The sequence below is a fragment of the Anolis sagrei genome, chromosome 3 (genome assembly GCF_037176765.1).
Source record: "Anolis sagrei isolate rAnoSag1 chromosome 3, rAnoSag1.mat, whole genome shotgun sequence".
Taxonomy (NCBI): Eukaryota; Metazoa; Chordata; class Lepidosauria; order Squamata; family Dactyloidae; genus Anolis; species Anolis sagrei.
The window spans coordinates 254,332,897-254,357,430 of NC_090023.1; the positions used below are offsets into that span (position 1 = coordinate 254,332,897).

General features: G+C 39.3%; 1 protein-coding gene across 11 annotated transcripts in view; it reads left to right on the plus strand.

Annotated features, from left to right (window-relative positions):
• NLGN1 (neuroligin 1) overlaps positions 1–24,534 on the plus strand; it is a 782,169-nt gene that overhangs the window by 411,202 nt on the left and 346,433 nt on the right. For all 11 annotated transcript variants that reach the window (XM_060767500.2, XM_067466048.1, XM_060767499.2 and 8 more), the window contains one exon: positions 6,591–6,743. In XM_060767500.2, coding sequence (XP_060623483.1) covers positions 6,591–6,743 — 153 coding nt within the window. The remainder of the gene's footprint in view (positions 1–6,590; positions 6,744–24,534) is intronic.

Genomic DNA, 24,534 nt, shown 5'->3' on the forward strand with positions numbered 1-24,534 from the left:
GCTTTGAACTGGAATATATGGCAGTGTGGATTCAGATAACCCAGTTCAAAGCAGATATTGTGGGGTTTTCTTCCTTGATATTCTGGGGACCCTTCCAAACAGCCCTCTATCCCAGAATATCAAGCAAAAAAAACCCACAATATCTGCTTTGAACTGGAATATATGGCAGTGTGGATTCAGATAACCCAGTTCAAAGCAGATATTGTGGGGTTTTCTTCCTTGATATTCTGGGGACCCTTCCAAACAGCCCTCTATCCCAGAATATCAAGGCAAAAAAAAATCCACAATATCTGCTTTGAACTGGAATATATGGCAGTGTGGATTCAGATAACCCAGTTCAAAGCAGATATTGTGGGGTTTTCTTCCTTGATATTCTGGGGACCCTTCCAAACAGCCCTCTATCCCAGAATATCAAGGCAAAAAAAAATCCACAATATCTGCTTTGAACTGGAATATATGGCAGTGTGGATAACCCAGTTCAAAGCAGATATTGTGGCCGGCATGGCTGCATGGAGCAGCACCGCGCGCTCACACGTAAAGCACCTCGCGAGGTGCTTTATACGCGAGTAGACCCCGCGGAGCAGCCTCCCTTGGCTGGCTCATACTGCGCATTGGCCCTGATGGGCAGCCTGAGCCTGCCAAGGGAGGAGCAGCACCGCACCGCGTACTCGCGCGTAAACACCTCGCGAGGTGCTTTACACGTGAGTAGACCCCACGGAGCCGCCTCCCTTGGCTGGCTCTGCTCTGCGGGGTCTACTCGTGCGTAAAGCACCTCCTGAGGTGTTTACGCGCGAGTAGACCCCGCGGAGCAGCTTCCCTTGGCTGGCTCACGCTGCGCATCGCCCCCGATGGGCAACGTGAGCCTGCCAAGGGAGGGGGGCTGTGTGGGGGGGGGCGCTCCTCCCCCGCGGGCCGGATAGGTGCCCTTGGCGGGCCGGAAGTGGCCCGCGGGCCGTAGTTTGGGGACCCCTGACTTAAGGCATTCTACAGCTCATTGAAAACAATACAGCTTAAAATTATAAAAAAGTAATCAAAATTAAATATGTAAAAGTTATTTTTAAAACACATAAGAATTTATAGAGTTGAAACCATTATGATTTATTAAATGACTATATAACTCCAAGTCATATGTCAATATGACAACCACATTAATCTCTCAGAGTTTTCTTTGATGAGGAATACCCAGTTGGTTCTTTTGCCTTTTCCATCCTTTGAAGTAAAGCTTATGGCATATGGTATTTGCTGATTGGCTGATATTCAATTGCTAACCAGAGAAGACCCTACTTTGCCTCCATGATCAGATAAGATTTGGTACCTTTAGGATCTTTAGACTGGAAAGATTATAAACCAACCAAATAATGTAGCACACCATTAGCAGCCCACACCACAGTGAGTTTTTAAAGTAAGCAGCAAAAAATGTATTATTATTCACTTGCTGGCAAAAGGAGACTATCATTACTTCTATAGGGTGAGAGTTCCAAAATCTGGGAGCGACCACCAAGAGGTCCTTCTCTCTTGTTCCTAGCATAAAAGCTTCATAAAATAGTACTCTGCTCTAAAGATCTGATAGCTCTTATGGAATCAAACAATAACTTTCTATTTCAGCTTTCCTCTTCTTATCAAGGGGTTGGACTAGATGGTCCAACTCTATGATTCTTCTAGGTGACAAGAATATATTGATGAAAACTGAGTATTCCCAGTTTTATGCTACCGGTATGGTCAGATTGGAGAGCCAATAAAGTGAAGTGGCTTGAGCATTGGACAATAATAATAATAATAATAATAATAATAATAATAATAATAATTTATTTATATACCACTCTATTTCCCCTAGGGGACTCAGGGTGGTTTCCAAATAGAAAAGCACCAACATACACAGTATTTAAAACATAAGCATAGAATTATCAAAACAACACAAATACATTAAAAACCAATCCCACCCAATTTTTCATGGAAAAATTACTGTTAGGGCAAGAATGTAAAAAATGGGCCTAGGTAAATTAAAATGGGTCTAGGTAAATTAAAAGGGTAAATTAAAGGAGTAGTGCAAAAACAGGACATGGGGGGAATGGGTAAGGTGCAATAACCTTTCCCAACCATAGGAATAGTAGGGCTACAACTCTGGAGATCAGGGTCTGAATCTCCCTTCAGCTATGAAATCCACTAGATGGTCTTGGAAAATCACATAAGCTGATTCATATGGGAAACCTCATTCTGAACAAATGTTGCCAATAAAACCTTATGATAGGTCACCACAGGTCAAAAATGACTTGAAGGCACACACAACAACAACAACAACAACAACAACAACAACAACAACAACAAACCAGATCACCCTAGTCCAATGCACAATTATAATATGTATTTGTATATGTACTTGTTTTTGAATTTCCTCTCTAGAAAACGTATTTGGAAATTGGGTTTCCCCTCAATACTTAATTATTTCTTTCTTTTTGTTTTTCCTTGTCCATCCACCAGCCTCTGCTCCCTCAAGGCAATGTACATTTGGAACATTAAATACATTATTAAAAACATTGTTTAAGTTTTTTTTCCAATTTTTCCAAAAACCAATTCAAAACAGCTTCTGATTTTATGAACCAAAGGTCATGTGAAACAGCAAAATGTTTGCTGCCTACTAAAAACTCAGAAGTTATGCGATCTCCCTTGGGGGAGAGTTCAACTGTCAAGTTGTTGCCAGAAAGAAGGACTGTTCTCTGGATGTCTCTTCTTTGGGATGCTTTAGGCACTACCTGTCTCATTCAAAATAAACAAATAAATAAAGGAGAAGAAAAAAAGAAGGGGAAGACACTATAGTAGAAAGTATTCCACACCACCATCTATTTTCATGCCTCAAAGAAATAAAATGTGATGTCTGGTTTCTTGCCAGAAAACCAGTTTGCCAAATTTGGGAGTCTATTTCAGGTCAGGTATAACATGCAGTTGGTTTGCCGACTCCTCCGCTTTTGTCTGAATGAGCAAGCTATGATTTGCCTAGAGGACAATTTAGGTTATTCGAGTGTGCAGAGACAGTGTGATTGCTCAACCATGAATTGCAGAGACATAGGCCAAGATCCTAGACTGAGAAATACAGCACAGTTTTATGTTCACAGAGTTACGCAATGCCATCTTTAAGTGAATTGCAACCCTCAACAACAAAATATGAAATTACATGAACTTCTGCACATATGCTCATATGTTCAATGCACATATGTTCAATGCACATAATATACCCAACTGTTCAAACCTTTCTTAATAGAACTTGATTTCCAGGCCACCCACCATCATTGTCACTTTTGTAGGAACAAATTTCAGCATGGTGCACAAACTCTAAATGAGGTCTGTCCATTCAGAATAGAGTAATACCATTCTTTTCAGCAAACTTGATATTATCTGTGTCTTGATGCAACATAGAATTTCATTCATAGTTTAGCTACGATATTATACAGCTACAGCTAGCTTGTTTCCTACTGGTAGTCTCAATTCTTGTCAAAGCAGGTGCCTTCCATCTTATATGAGTGTAAATGTATTCTCCCTGCAGAATGCAATGTTTTATATTGTTCTGAATTTATATTTGATGGCTTAGCCACAGTTTATTCTCTTATCAAGGAAAAACAGTGTTTCACTGCACACACAAAAGCAGGAATGGAGAAACTAGGAAATGGGACTAAGTTGAAGGCCTTCTTTGAATAATACTACATCATGGCTCAGAATTTATGTATGAATGCTGCATCTATCTTCTTTCAAACCACTAGGGATTTGGAATGCCCAAGAGTATTTTTCTTAGTATTCTCTGTTTTGGAGAGGAAAGAACAATCTCTCTGTTCACAGAAGAAGTGGAATTTCTGTAGGTCAGTGCTGAGATCTTTGACAGTGTAGCGTGAAGAAAATTTATATCATCTCTATTCTTATCTGCTCTGGCATGTGGATAAATTGAGAGGAGTTTGCAGTACTGCCTGTCCTTAACCTTTTGGAGCATATTATTCTGAATGAAGTCATAAAAAAGGCATTATATAGGCTGAATTATTCAGAGAATCTTTTATATCTTGAACTCAGCTTTATGTTGCAATGTTAAGTCACTCTGTGTGTATATAAATACACACAATACACACACACATGTACATCAGACAAAAATATTCAAGTGCTTACTTATCTCTCCCCCCCCCCCCCCGCCTCTTCCTTCCCTCCATCTCAATGTGTACACCACACACACACATACACACACACCCCGGTGCACACACATGTACATATATACAATCATACTTTTCTTTTAGAAAAGTCACCCTATTCCTTCAAAAATACCCAAGGATCTTAAATCTTTTTGCCCACATAAACCAAATGGTACTAGCCGGATTCCATTACTATTCACAGCTGGTGCTCTGTAATACTATGTAATTTTAATTAAAGATGAATTCTTAAACAATCTCCTCCTGTGCTACCTCCAAGCATACAATTAGGCATATACAGTTCTGCTGTGAACAGTCATTTAGCAGGTTCAAATTAATAATTTATTATTGGTGCTTTCATTTTATGTCCATGACAGAAAATAAGAAGACAAGCCCATAGGTAAAGAACCATTGATAGCTTGGAAGGTACCTGAAAGGTTCTGCAGGCTCTTTGTTGAAATTTGAGAGTCAGAAACAAACATTTTATTGCAGAGGCAAATATAAATAGCTTCACATAAGAACTGTATACTTATTGGTTCATCCAGCGCTCTTGACTGCCCCAGGGACGACCACTTATTAGAGATGGGAGGTGGAGGGATTCATTAGAGTCACATTTTGCTATATAAAAATAACAATTTTGTCCATCCTGAGACTAGCAATATGGAAAAAAAACCCAATATATTCCTAAGTCTTGCTATACTTTTCAGTTTTTTAAAAAAGATCCCTCCTCTATTATATTAAGACATGTCCAGGCTTCATATTCTGTTCCATCAAACCCCATCTCGTAAGGAGCATAGTCATACACAACACAGTCATTTCCATGTCATCAGAGGCATATGTCCCACTATTTTGCTGTTATTGAACATGCTGCAACAAACATGTCAAGAACCATCAGGCACTGGGCACCCCAAAGAAATCCCTCCAGATGACATCCTTGCATTATGTGTAGATCCAGGGAAAGAGTGTTTTCAGAAATATACATATGAATTGGGAAGGAATCCATGAGGCAAGTGGGCAGGGGACTGTTCTGCTAAGAAGGTGGGTTTGAAAGGATTATTTTGGTCACTGCGTGTTTGGAACAAACTTCCAAACATTGCAGTGATTTGAAAACAGCATGACTTACACTGTTAGAATTCACCAACAGGATGCCAGTGTGTCAGGATGTTTGCAAAATGCTCATCACTAAAATGCACATATTTTTAAAAAGTGCTCTAATACATTTAAGTCAATGGAAAGAACACATGCAAAAATGCATGCTATAGAAAAATGTGTTCAAATGCACATCTGTTTTCAGCAATATACATATGAATTGGGAAGGAATCCATGAGGCAAGGAAGAAGACGACTTGCGACACTATATGGAATGAGAGTCCTGGAGGAGTGCCAATCAAAGTAATAAAACAAACTACAAAACTCAGGAGTCCATAAGATGGAACCATGGCAATTAAATGGTATTTGACAGTAACACCTATCCATAGAGCCATGCTGTCTGTGTCTTTGTGTCCAGTCACCAACAAACCTTCAGCAGCACAGTCATGGTTAAGTTGTGATCATGAATACAAAACAATTACAAAACAGTAATTGTTTCATATTCATTATAATTACTTAATTGTGATTGTGCTACTATTGCCACCAATATGTTTTACAAAGCATTGACTGAATATAAAGAAGAAAGTCTATTCTGGCTGTGACTGGAACATGAGTGAATGACACTCATAAGGCTTGAAGAAGGATGGACCAGAAGGGGTTACTTTGTTAAATATAGTTAAGTAGCTGACATAGAATACTTCCCCACATTTTGAGCAAACTATGGTTGATACTTCATATATCATGCTTAATGACATCACCAGATCCTACCTCTTGTGACAGAGGCTGTCATGACACAAGGTATGATATTTGATTCTGAAATTTTAAAGCTCACTATACTTCCTAACTGACAACCTTAATATATCCAGCAAGTGTAAAGTTGACTGCACAAACTTGATGTACTACATATTTTTTAGCATTCTACCCACATTGTAAGTCTATCAACAACAAGATGAGGCCCAGTGCAAAGGCAAAGCACACATAAAGCTCCGCATGAAGAGCAAAACAGATTTCTCTGCAGAGGTTATAGCTGCAAATGCATTTGCAGCCAATGTCACAACAACCAGCCCTGAAAAGATAGCAAGTATTGCTAACCTGAGAAGGTGTATCATTTTTGAGAAGTCTTAATCTCCTATAACTGAGATGGCTGATCTGCTGACAGCTATTTTTTTTAACTTGAAAGTTATCTTCAAACAATCATGTGGTATTTCACATATGTTGCTTGGGAAACACTTCAAACAAACAGCCTGGGAAAAGAGAAAAAAGAAAGACGCAAACTAGGAATTCTGTGCACATCACAGCATTCTTTGAGATAATATATTTCTCACTGTTTTTCTTGCAGACATTCGAGATAGTGGGGGGCCCAAACCAGTGATGGTGTATATTCATGGAGGGTCCTACATGGAAGGCACTGGAAATTTGTATGATGGCAGTGTACTGGCAAGTTATGGCAATGTGATTGTCATCACCGTCAACTACCGGCTTGGGGTACTTGGTAAGAGAGAATCAGATTTTAATTTGTTCTGGCCTCATGCAGTCAATCCTCTTTATAGTTATTAGAAGATTATGTTCAGATTCTTCTGCTCATTGGAAGAGTCTTTCATTTTAAAAGAGGAAAGGTTTGTATTTGGTGGATTTCCATTTGTTACTATGCAGATTTGCTTGCAATTATACTCCTCTTTGATGAAAGAAACACGGTACAGATGCTCTCAGAATGATATAGTGCATTGTTGTTTCCATGAATCCTGTATTCACATTACAGTAATTAGTTGCACATATTGTTGAGGGATTTAAAACACATGACAAGTGCAAAGTGAGATGCAATTGTTTCTCTTTGTGATGAGACAAAAGCCTGGATATTCTGCTGACAGGTTCATTATGTTATTTTTTTCTCTCTCCTGGATTTTTGTATAGTAAGAATGTTTGGGAAATGTGTAGTCTGAGAGTCTGTGCTTTTTCATTTCTTTTGGTGGCTCAAGCAGAATGCATCTATCCAGTTTACAATCTTTCTGGATGAGTTATGTTGATTAAAAGAGAATATGTTTATTTTAGTTTTAATCTTTGTTGCTTTAATCTTTGAGAAATATCTTGTGCTAATATTGTTTTGTGTGACAGACATGAATACATTTTAATGCAGAACTATATTTTATGTAAGCTTGTGTTTCCAAAAGGCTGCACCCAATTGTTTAGTTGTTTTGTGACATAGATTGCTCATTGCTGATTTTAGCAGAGAAAATTTGATGTGATGTGTTGTTTTCTTCTGAATCTTTGCCACACATGTATACCAAGAGATTTACTTAATACAAGGCTGTGAAAGCACCATTAACATTTTGTGGAGGTATAATAGGTACATTGCCTCCAAATCATTTCATAAAGAAATTGTTGTGTGATTTATAACCTGTGGTTTGTCGTATTGGTCTTTTTTCTTTTCTTACTACTAAGAAAAAGACTGCTTCATCATTGTTCATTCTGTTTCTGAAAACATATCTTTGGAATTTACCTGGTTTCCATGATTAATTTGCTGTTATTAGTTTTTGTGGAGGAAACTTCAGCAGCTTCTACTTAGTGGTTTTATTAAAATGACACACTGGCAAGCGAATGAATTTTACTTTCTCAGTGTTACTATCCATTAAAATAATCAAACATGGGGCAATTCTGGTTGCCTCAAATGAGGATCTTTCTTTTTTCACTAACACAGGGACTAGTGCAATGTAATAGGTGCATGCAACACCATGTTCAGTATCCAAACCTTGCTTTGATTTGTATCAGATTTTTTCTGCATAGTTATGTGGCATTTTACTTGCTTTTTCGGGACAATTACATATTGACTTTGAATCTCTGGGGCCATGTTGCGTATTAATTTACAATTCACTCCTGCAGTCAGCTTGCAAGATCATCTTTCTGTTTTGCATATGGTTCTTGTTTCTGATTTCTGTGCCCTTGTGTATAGAGGCTTTATTGATGATGTATTCACTGGCTACATTTTCATCCTATTATAATGAATGGATATAAAACCCACACACCTACACTCATGTTTTGCATGATTAATGTATTATTAATTATGAGTATTGATGTTACCTCCTTTCAGTCGGGACAGGTGCCACTCTATGCCCATGGTTAATTAATCAAATGTCAGCAATAGATTTAGTAACTCAGCTGTGCTTGATTTCTCTGATGGAAAGGAACAAACAACAATTTCTATTAGTGATGTTGTTAAACTAGAGAAAATAGTATGGGGACTTTCAACTAGTCAATTCAAGGATTTCTCGTAAACCCACTAAGATCAAAACACATGACAAGTGCTGTTACTCTCCATATCCAAATTGAACTTCCTCTTGAGAAATAGGGAATTGAAGGTAAGTCTTACTGATCATAGTAGATGGAAGTTGCAGTCTTCCCTTGCTGACTGACTTCCCATAGACAAATGACTGCCCGCTGCATAAAAAGAAGATTGGTTTAGATGTCTCCTTGGTTTGATTCAACATGGATATTTAAAGCATTCTTTTGTGGTTTTGTTTGCTTTATCCTTAGGGTGTTCTACAGCATGCTCAGGAATATCTACTACAATCCTCAGTGACACCAACTAGAATACCAATGTTCATGTTTCTCAGAAACAATGAACCCTTAGCATGGTTATGAAGGTCTGATCCTTAGGAGAAGTCCTGCAAGATGTCTCCCATCTGATTATGTAGTGACATCTAAATTTTCTAGAAAATACCACCACAAATTTAAAATGAAAATACTGCACATGCTACTTGGGGGTAGGGATGGAAATGTCTCAATCATTCATTTTCTGATCAAAATATGGAGTTTCAGAAAAGCTAGCAGAGAAGAATCAATTAGTAGAACTGTGTGCAGTTTTCACTGAATAGTTATACATCCCAAAGTGGTATTGAGAAATTATTCTGCACAGAAGTACAAATTTTGGCCTGTGGGGATTTGCAAAAACTGTGGAGATTTGCAAAAAAACAACAACAATCCAAAACCCTCTTTGAGGTCATTCCAAAACAGGAAGCTTCCTGTGTTGCTTCTGCCTGCTTTTTTCGGTAGCAACTCTGGTTCCACAGGAGTTTTGTCATGAAGCCACCTAGGAAGTACTTCTCTGGTGTGTGATGGGAGCTGGTGGGCTCTGTAGGAAAGCTGCTGCAGAACCGGAGTTGCTGCTGAAATTTGCCCCATGTGAAGAGGTTCATCACATCATTCCTGATTTGCTAACATGATCTCTTCCCAAGTGTTCTCTCAAGAAAGCTCTGAAAAACCTAGCTAATTACATAGAAATGGGAGTTTAACCATAATTAATTTTTGCTAGATTTTCTCACAACGGCCATGTTGTATGAACACGAGCCTCCCCTTTTCACTAATTTGTGTCACCATTCAGATCTTGTAACTGTATCAGTTGGATTCTCCAGTAAATAACCAAAGCAAGTTAGTTTCAGCTGCTCAGACAAAACAATTCCAATATTAATCATCCGTGTCAAAAGGAGTAAAAGATTAACCATAATTATCCTGTCCCAGAGATTCCAAACTAGAAAGTTATGCTTAATTGTTGTTTCAGTGAAGATCCAGGCTATTGCATGCAGAACCTGGCATGTGAATTTTAAAAGTACTTTGTTCTGCATCTATGCCCCCCCCCCCAAAAAAAAGAGTCAACTGCAGTTAAAGTTGCAGGTTTTTTTAAAAAAATAAATCTTTATTATATTGTTATCGGAAATAAACTAAAATAGTATTTTTTTGCTAACATAGAATGATAGAAACAATGGACTCCTATAGATCCTTGCTACAAAAGAGATAACATCATTGTAAAAGAGTTGCACTGCAGAAGTAGTGATATCATCCTTCAGTGCATTGCAGTTATAATGTATCTTGGGTTATGTCCTCTTGTGATCAGTGATTTCCAAAATCAATTGAACAAAGAGTCATTCTGAAGCAGAGGAGATTCATTTGAATTAGGAAGACTGTCTTTATTCAACCTGTAGGTACACCACTGCACTCATTGTAAGCCCAACATACCTCACGGGTTGGTTTGGGGGATAAAATAGAGGGGAATCCTGTACAGTCTTCCAGACGGTCCGGAAGCTCCAGCTAGTCCAGCGCGCGGCAGCCATGTTGCTAACGGGAGCTGGACGCAGAGAGCATACAACGCCCCTGCTGTCCCAGCTCCACTGGCTGCCGATCTGCTACCGGGCCCAATTTAAGGTGCTGGTGTTATCCTACAAAGCCCTAAACGGTTCCGGCCCAAAATACCTTGCAGACCGCATCTCGGCCTACGAGCCCACGAGGGCCTTGAGATCATCCGGGGAGGCCCTTCTCTCGGTCCCGCCTGCCTCACAGGCACGTTTGGCGGGGACGAGGGAGCGGGCCTTCTCGGTGGTGGCCCCCCGGCTGTGGAACACCCTCCCTGCTGAAGTTAGACAGGCGCCCTCCTTGATGGCCTTTCGTAGGGGCCTAAAAACATGGCTCTTCGAGCAGGCCTTCAACTGAGTGTATTGAATGACAATGGAATGAACTTGGACTACGAATTTTGGCTATGACCCCAGGACCTGACGAAGCGGATTTTTAGTATAAGTATATGTTATGTTGTATTGTCTGGTTTGTATCGTCACGGCTCACTGTACACTGTCTTCCTTGTTGTTGTTCACCGCCCCGAGTCGCCCTCGGGCTGAGAGGGGCGGTCAATAAATGCAATAAATAAATAAATAAATAAATACAGTATTTTGTGTTTCATTAGAGAGAAAGTAAAATATCTTTTTATAGACTAATCTTACTTTTGAGTGTGATCTGATGCCTAAGAGGTCCTTTCAAACTGGAGATTTGGGTCCACCTGGTGGTATAGTTGCTAGTACATATGTTTGGTGTGTGTGTGTGCATGCCACAATGTACTTTCACAGTTGTCTTGAAATGGAACATAAAATGTAAGTCCTTCCACAACCCAAATTAAGAAAATACCCAATATGTGTTGGAGCTTTTCCAATCAAACTTCACACCCACAGAGACAAACACATCCTTTTTTTTTTTCAAGTGATAATTTCAGCTGGCAAGAATTCCGTGTGAAGTTATGTTTTATCAAAGTAGCTCTGATGGTCTGGATTTGGGAGGGACTGACAGAATGACTTGCTTGAGAATCCTCCCAATGTCCATGCAGACTGGACAGCATTTCATCATATGGGATACAGCAATTTCTGCTTCACATTAAATTCATTGTTTTAATTGTGCTGCTACTTTTATTGCAATGGAGCCCCTGGTGGCACAGTGGGTTAAAGTGCTGAGCTGCTGAGCTTGTTGACTGAAAGGTCACAGTTTCAACTCCAGGGAGCAGCATGTCAGCCCCAGCTTCTGCCACCCTAGCAGTTCAAAAACATGCAAATACGAGTAGATCACTAGGTACTAGGCCTGGGTAACAACGGAAAAATTTGTTTCTAAAATCGATTCGTTTTTTGGGGGGTTTTGCGTTTCGTTATTTAAAATAATTACAATTTTTTCCTTTTAAAAGGTTCGATATTTACGAAATTTCGTAAATGTGAAAAAATTACAAAACATTAACAAAACGATTTCCGAAACAATAACGAATCGATTCGTTAATGGCGGACGCGACCGCGAAATACGCTAAAAAACCTCCAAATGGGACAGGGGGAACGTCTGAAGATTCCCTCTCCCTCTGTTGTTGACTGTTGGTGTGATATTATAATTTTTTTCACTAATTAAACAAAAAACAACTATAAAACTTGCCCCAGACATGCGGAAATAATAACGAAACGACCTCAAAACGATAATGAAACGAATACATAGCGAATTATGAAGCATTTACAAAACGTATTTAAAAATTCGGTTTTTTAAAAAATTGCTCCAGAATGGTTTGTTATCGCTTCGTAATCAAGAAAATTAATGAATTATTAACGAATTACGAATTAACGAAACGAAACCGCCCAGCCCTACTAGGTACCGCTCTGGTGGGAAGTTAATGGTGTTCCATGCAGTCATGCCGGCCATGTGACCTTGGAGATGTTTACGGACAATGCCGGCTCTTCGGCTTAGAAATGGAGATGAGCAGCACACCCCAGAGTCGGACATGACTGGACTTAATGTCAGGGGAAAGCCTTTACCTTTACCTACTTTATTGCAAGAGTGGGCAATTGTATATGACATTTTTCCAACCCTGACTGCGCACACCAAAATACCATTTTCTCACCATTTTGAAGAAACCGAGAGAAGAAGATCTGAGAGATGGCAGAAGTTCTGAGGAATTGGGGGGATTGTGGAGGGGGATTTTTTTGCAGGTCTGCATGCATTGGAGTGGCTTTGGGCATTGTTTTTAGGCAATTTTCTTCTGAGGGTGGATTGATTGATATTCAGGGACTGGAATTTCAGGAGTTACATAAATGTGTCCCAATAGCCGCAGACTGTCCACAGGTTACGAATATTGCCATACAGAACACTGGGAAAGGCTGCTTTACTTTTAATAGTTACATGGTAGAGGAATTTCAACAGCAGTTGATTTTACTTGGCATACCACTACTTGAAATCTGCTAATCTATTTGAATATTACAGGGCAGGTGCTCTTTCCGATTTTTATTCTGGCAACCCCATGGGCCACACTTGTCTCATTCTTCCTTGATTGGGATTAAGTTGGAAATGATTATTTTGGTATAATGCCTAGCATTTCTTGTATTTCTTTTTCTGAAATAGATTTCATGTCAATCCTACCTTTAACATTAATTCAGTATTAATTCAATGTGCTTGTTTTTTTGTTTATGGAGGTGCAATATTTGTCCATTTATCTGAGTTAGTGCCTTCATTTACAGCATCTCTCTGGCTGTAGACAATATACAAGACTCACAGAAAACAAGTAGTTATCAACATGGAATACATTTTTCTTGCCTGTAAAATTACTGTTTGCCTGCTCCATGGCTCAGGGTTAATCATTCTGGGTAGCTCTTATCATGACTATTGTGAAGAAAGGTGGAAAGGAAAAAAAGGCCTCATATTTTATTGCTTCCACAATCTGGTGATTTAAGGGATAACCATCATTGCTTTTCTGCTCTTCCCTGCCTCATTATAATCTTGGCAGATAACTGCTGAGAACTATAATGCCAGGATTTTTTTTTTTGCTATCTCATAGTGTAGCAATGCAATGTTAAATCAACCCTGTAGTTTCAGCAGGACTTTTTAAAAGGTGCAAAGCAAAGTGTTTTCCCCACATTTTTGAATGAATCACTTTGCAAATCCAACCCCCTACTCTACTGTCAGTGTTTTTCAGTCTCCTAGTTAAAATCATTGGAGTAGTGCAGGAATCTTGAATCCCATAAATCATATGCAGCCACAAAGCCACAATAACAAAATGGTTGGGTGCAGTTTTGCATCTCTCCAAGAACAAGCAGTCAGGGTGCCAATTTTGTAATCTGATCTGACATGATCAAACTCTGGTCTATTTATAACTCTGGGATCTATTAAAGGATACTGCAGAGCTCTACTGTTTGTTTCCTTGTCATGACATTTGAACCCAAGTTTGCAAGATTTTATTGGTCAGAAAGGTTGCAAGACTAGTGCTGCCAGATCTCAAGGCCTAGACCCATTTCTCCACTTTCCCTGGGTCTTCTCCAGGTGATGAGGATGAAAATTTTCCTGAGAAGGTTACCTGGCAGCTAAACAGAAAGTGTTTTAATGATAGTAGGATCACAATATAAAACAGTAGCTAGGTAGGTAGGTAGGTAGGTAGGTAGGTAGGTAGATGAGAGAGAGGAGGGGAGGGGGGGAGGGAGAGAGGATACAAAAGGCAGCATCTCTAATGGCAGAATACTCCAGCCGGTCTTGTCTACTTCTACATGTAGCAAAGTTTTTGTACTGGTCACTCTATTCCAGTGGAATGAAGTGAAGTGCCTACCAGCTATATCTCACCCAGCTCATTTTAGGGCATTTCTGTGAGCTATGTTCACAAATGAAGCTAGTCTACATGTTAGGAATGTAATCACACTATACCTTCCTGCACCACAAAAATCTGTTATCTTCACTTGGGAGTTAGTTTACGTTGATTCATTGCACTTTACCTCTATACCTTATGCATGACTTCTAGATGCTGGAAATAATGAGCAGAGCCTAACAATGGACATAAGGAAAATGCACCTTTTCTGCCTCTGTGACCATTTTGTTCTGTTGAAATGCAAGCCAGTGTGAGCTGTCTGTTTTACTGATGGATAGTACGTGGAAAATTCTGATATCCTTGAACTCCTGGGGCTCTCAAGGAAAGCTCTGCATAAAGACCTAAGATGATGTTATGGCTTATTTTATGTGCATGTGTTTAAAATAGAAATGACTTGCAAAAGGGCATCAACATTGTAATAGATGGGAAGATTTTTGAGTTCATCTATTTAGAACCCTTTCAATATCTCTTTGAAATTTCTGTTATGCAGTTGGCCCTTCATATTCATGGATTCAACCATCCATAACATGGAAATACTCGAGAAAAAAAATTGAAAAAGCAAAATGTGATTTTGCAATTTTATAGAAGGGACACCATTTTACTACACAGTTGTATATACTTGGAGAGCCTTGGATTTTGACATCCACAGCAAGTCCTGGAATCAAACATGAGTGGATATGAGGGTCCTACTGTATTTTCACAAAGTTTTAGAGAGAGAAAAGAAGCAGTTCCTAAGAACCCCTCTCCCTCATTAACAAAACAGATGGATATGCTTTGTTTTTAATTTATAAGATGTCCGAAGGGGAGTCTCTGTGTGCACTTCACAGAAGCAAAATGAAACTCAATGAGTTGCATATGCTCAACTACAATTTCTACCAACTCCATACAGGATGACAAATAGTTGCGGGATATGGGTTGTGTAGTCTAAAACCTCTGGAGATCTTCCAGGACTTGTTTGAATGGGTTGTGCTTCTTTTCTTTTCTTTTGTCACACATGTCCTGCTCTTCAGACTGCTCAGGAAATGAAATGAGATTCAGGAGTAAGGAATATATGATACTACTCTTCTTTTCTCCATCTAACCCCCCTCCCCCCGAATTTCCCCTGCTATGCTGTGCATTATCATTACAAAATATGAATGAACATCATTCCCAAAACACTTAACTAGCATGGACGTGGAGTGCTTCTGGGAGGTGTAATACCTGCTCTAACGGTTTGCAGATGAACTGTTGAGTTAAATGGATGCATGTTGCCTTTGTATTATGAACTCAGTCTGCAGCAATTGGAGTAGGCTAAGGACAAAGGGGGAAAATGGGAGGAGGAGAGTGAAACTGGGACATTTTAATGACATTTAAGAAAACAAGAAAGCAGAAGATTAATAGACTCTGTCCCTACCAAATTGGGACTTTTGGAAGACATGGTGTAGTCTGATAACATATGAAGATTCAGGGTTCTGAATTACTGCTATATTAATCTAGATGGCTGCCAGATTTGGTTTTGAGAATATTATAATCATGTGGAAGGGGGCTGCCATGCATGGAGTAGGAAAGACATCTATGCCTCAATCTACATAAACTATTTTTTTTTTCAAACCGAGCTCTCCAGATATTGTTGGACCTCAGCTTGTTGAATCCTGGGATGGCACCATTGTGTTTCCAAACAGATAGGAATTCAGCTCAAATCTAAATATGAAATTCATTTTTTTCATATGCCCCTTATGCATATGGATATAATCACTTGCAAACTGGCAAGTGATTAGAACACGGCATGCCAGACAAAACTGTGGCTGGGAAAAAGAAACCTTTCATTATAAACATGGCAGCTCTGGCAAGCAACAGAATAAAAAAACAAAACGAGGGGGAAAGATTATGAAATATCAAGACCTATAAATTGAGATTCAGCACCTCTGGGAAAAGAAAGCAACTGTTTTCCCAGGAGTGATAGGTATTCTGGGAGCGATTCCAAATAGCTGACATCTGCATGAAACAGTGACAGAATTACAATAGCATAATTACACAGAGCAACATGACTTGCTGTGTGCCACATTATCCAACGATATACCACTGATCCCAAGATTTCTGGATATAATCTGAATTTTCGATGGACCAGATTTCCAGTTGGTAACACATCAGAGATTGCAAATCTGATTATAATATTGCTATTAATACTACCTTTTTTATAGTCTTCCTTCATCCCAGCCTTGGGAGTTAAGGTGATTTAGAGAAGTGTTAAATAGATAGCTAAATGTTTGCATCATACACAAGTTAAAATATAATTAAACTATCAATAGAATGGAAAAGAATGCTGAGGTATTAACATATAAATATATCTATGAAAAAGAAAAACAGCAGTGCAGCACAATATTAAAGGTCATGTATAAATGAAAAAGTGAATGACAGTCCCATGGATTCATTCCCACACATTGTTTGCAGTATCATTTCCCCTCTGGCCAGTTTGGGAAAAGAAATCATTAAATGAAGGACATATTTGTATTTCCCTTCCTTGTTCAGCTTTGCCATCCAATTCATCTGGCTTTACTAAAAAGACGGATATCTATTGTCCTTGACTATTTTATATCTTGCCTTCTTTTCCTGTATTACATTCTATTTGTGCAGCTTTTGGATGAATTTCTCCCTTCTAAGGACTGTAATGGGACTCCAAGGAGAAGAATGTTTAGGAAGCCTTTAGTCTCTCTCATCAGTAAATTGCTTGGAGGTTACCAGTGTGATTCATGTGAACATTTTCCTTCTTGCAAATGCTGAACCTAGTTCAAGGTTTTGTATTGGATGTCTTTCTCTCCTTCAAACTCGTAAACATTTAGCCAAAGATTATATCCAATGCCCCAAATGTGTAGCATTTAATTGTGAGGTGTTTTATTTGGAAGATCAGATGTGTTTTGTTGCATAGGGCCTTTTCATAGATAATTTGAAAATCCCTGTGTATCTGAAGATGAATTTGGATAGGCTTTTACAATGAAGCAATAACAACGACAACAACAACAACCATCACAATCATCATCATCTTTATTTGTATTTCGTCCTATCTCCCCAGGGGAACTCAGAGTGGATTCCAACATACAAAAAGGCCAAACATTCAATGTCTTGATAAAACAAAGAGGTACCAATAAAATCATCCCGAATAATCCCACATGTAAGCATAAAATTATAACCTAACATCAATAACTTAAACAAAATGTAAGAAAACAAAATTATCTAAAGACATAAAACTTGAACATAAAACATATACCTTGATTTACAGCCATTCATGGGTTGTGTATGCTTCTTGCCATCTCTAACATTGCATAGCCTGTAATACTTTGGAGATAAAAACTGGGACACGTTGGCCAAGCAATACCAGGTTGTGGCCAGGATGGCAAAACGTATTAATGAAGAAGAATACACAACTAAAAATGGCCTGCGTCATTTGATTTTACACGAGCCTACTGAAAAAAGCAAGAGTCCATCCTAGATATAAGTGGTTGGGACATCTTATATATCAGTGGTTCTTAACCTGTGGGCCGCAGACCACCAGTGAGCCACAAGGATGAAAATCTGGTCAGTGAGCCTCCTTCCTCTTTATTTTATTTTATTTCTGCTCCTTTCACTCCACTTCCCACTCCTTCCCTATAATTGACCATGGCATGTGTTCTGTATTAGAAACTAGAGCTGATGTGGTCTATCCAATGCAATTTTCTGAATTAGCACCCCAAACCTAATCTAAAGTTAACCAAAACCTGATTCATAACCCTTTCGTGCAAATGTCAGAGAGTGATCCCTGGTGAAGTGGTTCCTGGTTATAGTGGTCCTTGGTCAAGTGGCCCTTGGTCAAAGTGGTCCCTCATAAAAAAAAAGTTGGGAACCACTGCTATATATTCACATAAAAAGGGGAAATGCAATACAAAATATTGGGGTTTCCTAGCATGGCCCACAGCCTGCCCTCACATTCCAAGGTCTTTCTCCTTGAAAATATTGAGATACATGTGGGGGTGTTCACTAGGAATGGAGGCGCTTGCCCTGGTTGCTGTCTTCTAGTTTTTGTTTATTTCTTGCTGATAGATATTAATGTTCAAAAACAAGAAAAGGAAAATAGCCTGGGAATGAATTAGTCTCATTTTACATTTTCCCTCTCCAGACACCTTTCCAAGTCTTTTTGTGCTTGATGAAATGAACAAACTGCTTTCAGGAATCTTCATTTTCTGTACAGCAGCTCAGGAGGCCTTGAGTGCTAGCTGGCTAATAAGACCAGAATGAGAATTGCAGTCTTGAGGAGCACTTTATTTTGATTTAATTTCACCACCACATGGCATGTGTTTATGAAGGAGTTGTTGACTGAAGCCTAGGCTATTTGTTCTGTTTTATTTTATTAATGCTTCCAATTGAATTTTTAAAAAGCAACCATTTTTTCTTCTCATTTGTGCTATGCACAGATCACCCAAAGATGAAGCCTTTGTGATCAATAACATTATTTATATGTCAGCCTCCTTGTGGGAAGTTGGAAAGATTTTGGTGTTTTGCCCCCAAATTCCAAAATGAGTGAACTTCAGTCCATACTAATAAGAGGATTTTATTTATTTTTTGTATGACCCCTATATCTGTGGGGGATGTGTTCCCAGACTTTGTGTAGATATACAAAACTGCAGATGGCTACAGTTTTGAAATGAAGGACCTCTGCCCCCAAGAATACCAGGGAGTCAAGCTAGAGGATTAAGGACCTTATCAGATGTAGATAAGACTGTGTCTCCTCCTCGTTTCTGCACGTTCACAAAACAGAGTCCCACTGAGCCCATCATGTGATGTAGGACAATTTCCGACAAGACTCTGCGGGGCTTCATTTCACCAATGTGCAGAAATGGAGGACGGGATGACTTTGGAGGAACACAAAAAGGAAGCAGAGAAAGGACAGCAACTCCCATGGGATGGGAGATCATCCCATAAGATAGGGAAACACAGTAGGTAACTAAGGTAGACAGTTCCCTCTGCTTTCCCCCTGCCTATTTGATGAGGAGGTCCCTATAACATGCCAAGAGTGTGCATATTTTGCAGACATGGATAAATGGATCCATAGATACTGGCCCCACTAAGGCAGGAGTTGTAATCTATCTATCTATCTATCTATCTATCTATCTATCTACCTATCTACCTATCTACCTATCTACCTATCTATCTATTTTACACTACACCTTTCTCTTGGCAAGAGACACAAATGCCACAGATAACCTAGTTAACTAAAAGAAGGTTTCCATGGGAAGAAATATGTCAAATGACAAGAAGCAGAAGAGAAGCTTGGTGATCCTGAAAATGGCTTGCTGTCAGGCTTCATAGCAGTATTGGAGGAAGTATTTGTTACACCCATCCTGTCTCCATTACTTATTCATCTTCTATAAACTCCCTGGCCTGCTTAATCAATACTTTGTGGGGTTTTCTCTCCACTCAGTCACTGTCATGACCATGACTTGGATACTCTTCATGTAACAGCTTTTATTTCTATCCATGGCACTACCTTACCATTTCCTGTTTTACAGTTCATGCTACAATCTGAAGTAAAACTTAGGAAAATGTTAAATCGTTAGAACGTGAGTGACTGGCACATCCATTATCTTTTATGACACATTAAAGGTGCTGTCAAGAGTTGGCATTTTATTTAGTCTCTCTCCGCAGTGCCACCCTGAGTTCTCCGCCCCCTGCTTTGAGCAGAAATGATAAATGATTGGAAGATAGTATGTTATTGCCTAATTAAAGGTACATTAAAATGAAAGTAAAGATGGGAAATTAATAGCAAAACACATCAATATGCAGGACTAATAGGAACTGTCTTATTTGAGCTTCTTGTATTTCAACACCCATCAATGACAATTTATAGCTCTATTAGGGACCCCATAACAATGACATTTGAACAGCTTTTTCATGGTTATTTGCACCTCAGTCTAATAGCACAAATGATTTGATCTGATAACTGCTTATCTATTTCACTTGGCAAAAGAGTTTCTCCAGGTTCCAAAATGCAGGGGTTATCCAAAAAGTATGTTCTCAGAATTGCCCTCATAAGGAATGCCCAGTGTCTGTGGTGTATTTATAGGCATGCCATGCATCCCTTAGACCTAGGACTTCATCCCATGAGGGAAAGTGGGGGGAACTGTCTTGCCCCACTTCCTTCCATCGAGGTTGATCTTCTGGGATGGCCAGCTATCCCATGTCCTTTCTTCATCAAGGTCTGCCTTTCCCGCTTTCCCCCATTTGGAGTTGAGTAGCACCTGGCTCATCAAAATGATGAATTGCTGTTTTCCATATATTGTGGAAATGGAGTCCCACAGATTTCATGTGATGGCCTCTATGGGATTCAATTTCTGAAGCACATGGAAAGAGCTCAGACTCCATGGGATGAGATCCCTAATTACTTAGATACAAAGGTGCATACATAGTATTGACAAACTGAATTTGTCTGCCACAGCCTTACCCAACACAACATGTTCCCCAAAATATTGAAATTCACATTCTATCAATTCCCACTAGAATTACCAACAGTTAGGAATTCTGGGTGCTATCATCCAAAAAACATTTAGTGGAACATTGGAAATGGCTGATCTGGTAAAAGAAAACCATAAAAGGCATAATTATTTTTGACATAATCCCAATTCATTGTCACTGACTTTCACCATGTGAGAGGAAAGCAGGGTAGCACCAAGCTGCATGCTTCAATTTGTACCAATGGAAGCAAACTAAGGAGGAAGGTGGGAAGAAGAGAGAAAAAACAAGGGCATTTTATAAGCAGTTGAAGAAGTGAGGCAACAGAGAATTAATCGAGGCTGTACCTGTAAAACTGAATATGCTGATGCCAGCTCAAGCAGCAGACCCTGGCACAAAAAGTTAGACATTACAGCTGGTGGGTGAGTGTTGAGGAGGGGCAATATATAGTTTCTGATGCTGCTGGGTGAATTGCTGCTTGTTATCACTAATGTGGTGGGTTTAGTTGTTTTTGCATCCCAAAATAACAACTAAATAAATCTGTTTACCAGTATTAAAAATCTCTAAAATCATAATAATAAATAAATAACAACACTCAAAAACAGGGGAACCCCAGAAGAGAAATAATCAGGGACAGCTAATCACCTCTTAAAGGATTTTTTCCAGGCAGTAAGAAGCCACATCTTTAAACTTCTAGGGCATTAAAAGCTTGATCAAGATGGCCAATTGAAACATTCACACCTACCTCCAACAGACAAGAGTTATTTTTCCCACCCTGGACATTCCACAGAAATATAAACTGAATTTTCCTAGTTTCCATCAGACCTCACAACCTCTGAGGATGTCTTCCATAGATGCAGGCAAAACGTCAGGAGAGAATGCTTATGGAACCTGGCCATACAGCCTGAAAAACTTGCAACAGCCCACGTTTGATGAGGTGAATGAAATACAGTCCATGGACTATATTTTGCCTCATTCTGGACACAGTATAACCCCCCCCCCCACTCAAAATGAGATTTAAAACACCAGTCAATTTACCATTCTGTATATATAAGCAGAAATACTGTTAATTCATATTTGCTGTCATTTACTTCAAACTAGTCCAGAATTTGAATTGCTGTGCTACAAAACCTGGATATTTTGACTTTATTTTGGGACATAGGAGACACACAAACGTTCCTAAGATCAATGAAAGAGACACAGTTATCCTGGTGAAATCCTGTTTCCATCTGAGGCACTGGAGTTGGCTGATCAAAGAGAGCAAAATGTAAGGGATCAAAGACTTGTGAGCAGTATTTGGTTGCTATGTTGTCTTCTAGTCCCATCAGTAATCACAAATCACAACCTGAGGAATTTGCCTTTAGTCTAGGTTATTGCAATGTTCCCCATGAAGGATTACCTTCAAAGAAAGTTCAGAAGGTGCAATATGTACAGGACTCACTGTTTTGGGACAAGCCTCAAAGAGCAATTCTCTCATTTATTTTAGCTTAAGTTCATAGACTGCCTCAAAGTTTCCTGGCCCATTTCAAAGTGCTGGTGCTTACCTTCAAAGCCTGGCTGTGGTCTACTGTATCTTAGGGAACATTTTGTCTCCCGTGCTCCTTCTTTTTGTCTTTATTGCTGTGGTTGGTTTGTGTCTTCCAGGTAGATGGGGAGCAAATCTGCACCATGTTTATATCTCAATTTTTAAGGCACTCTCCAGTGTGCTGAATTTCATGTCTGAAATAGGTTCAGCATCTCAAATAGTCCCTTTTATAGCTATATGAAAATCTAGAATAAGTTTATTGCCTTACTGATAGGTAGTCTCTAACCCAGAGATTCCTTAACTCTAGTTCTCCACGTATTTCCAACTTCAGCTTCCAGAAGTCCCAATAGTTTTGGCCAATGATCAGGATTTCTGGGAGATGAAGATCCAGGCACCTGAAAGATCACAATGTGAGTAACACGGCTCTAACCACTACTGTAACTTTGAGAAGAGGCAGGAAGGATCAGATTTCGGATCCAGCTATTCCTGAATCCATTCAAACAATGTTGATACCTTAGCTGGCTCACTGTATTATATGGAATACAGGCATGCAGCATTTCCCAAAAATACGTGGGGTGGCATCTGGATTTCAGTTGTGCCCATATGTATGTAGCATCAAATGATTGGTTCATTTTCTAATTTAATTAGGAATTCAACAAGGAGATCCTACATGAATGAAGAAATGTGTAAAAGGCAAATTCAAAATATATCTGCATAAGTACAGATAGGGCTTGCAGCAGAAGGTGTGAAACAGGAAGTTTACAATTGCTAATGTACATGATACCAGTAGGTGAAGTACCTTTCACCAAGGAGAAATTGTGTATATTCATTCACGTCTTACTTTATCTGAAATTTATCAGAACTCCTTACTGGTGTTTTTTTTTTAGCATTTTTGCTCTGCTGATGATCATTTGTTTGTTTGTCTTTGGAGATACTATTCTGTTGCTGGTGGGTTTTTTTTCCCCCAAAGTCTATTATTGATATTCATTTCTATTATGACTTTTTTCCATCACTGTTTCTTTTTTAGTTGGAAACAAGTTCTCCATGCCCTCCAATCCTCAAAGAGAGTTTGTTGAATCTACCATTCCACCTTTTCAGCTACATTTCAGCTGCTCATTCGCCAGGACTGTCCCTGCCAAATTGGAACAGTTTGAGGGTATGTAATAACAAAAAGGCCCATCAACAATGATAAGGAGGCTGGGAACACCCTCCCCCATTTATCTCCTAGTTCAACCATGTAATTGGTGTATTCTCTAATATTCTGTAACTAATTGCCTCCTTGTATCAACAGTGACATTATACACTGTAATTTAGTCCCCAGTTTAGTTTAAAACAAGCTTGGCAACAACCACTTGCATGTAAGAACTATTTCCTTTTTTTGAATTAAAAATACTGTGCTCCCCCTTTTTTCCTTTTAGAACAATGCTTTCAAAACATTGGTTGCAAGACGTAATTAGAGAAACAAATTTGAGGAAGCTACTGTTACATAAAAATATAGTATTTGTGAATATTAGCTGTCTTGGTGAAGAACAGGTTCAACAACATCTGGGACCCAACTTTGGGTATTATTATTCTAGGGTAGCCTTTTCTTTTTTCTTTTTTTTTATAAAAGGCAGTTTTATAAAACATGTTTGATGAGCTAGTAGCCTCGACAGACCTGTTTGCAATGCGGTTTTTGATAAAAGAAACAGAAAGTTTTGTTTTGAGTTTTAGACCTACCCCCTCTTCACATGGAGTATTTTTGCACTGTTTTTGCACCGTTTTTGCACCGTTCTGCACTGTTATGCACAGCAAGGATGGGCAGGCTTTGTCCACATTCCTCCCAAAGTGGAAAAGCACTAAAAGGCACTTTCTGCTCCATTACGGGGAGGAAAGTGTAGTTAGGTAGCTCCAACTGAGCTACCTGAACTTTTCTCCCTTTTTTGCTGTGTGTTGCTGACCTTTCTTCCATCTGAAGTGGGGGAGAGAGAGGAAGGATGCTGAAGCACCCTTTTCCATCCTCTCCATGTGATGAGGAGAGCAGGGAGGACACATGGGACGCTACAGGCTGCTGATTGCTGGTGCAATGGCATGGCCCAAAAGGGCCACATGAAGAAGTCCCTAGAAAATAATGTTGACCCGTGGTGTGAAAGGACAGCAATTGGCACCAGATACCCAGTATAGCATGAAACTGTGGTTCATCTGGTGATTAAGTAAGCTGTCTTTATCCATACTACAGATGGCTAGACCTATAAAAAAACCCACCAGACTTCGAATAATTATTTCTTTGGACTACTGAGACATCTAAAACCCTATATGGCTTGGGTTTACTTTGTCTGAAAACTTGTATCTCCCTAAAATATGCTTCCCACATTTTCCCACAATCATCACAGACATATTTGTTGAGGA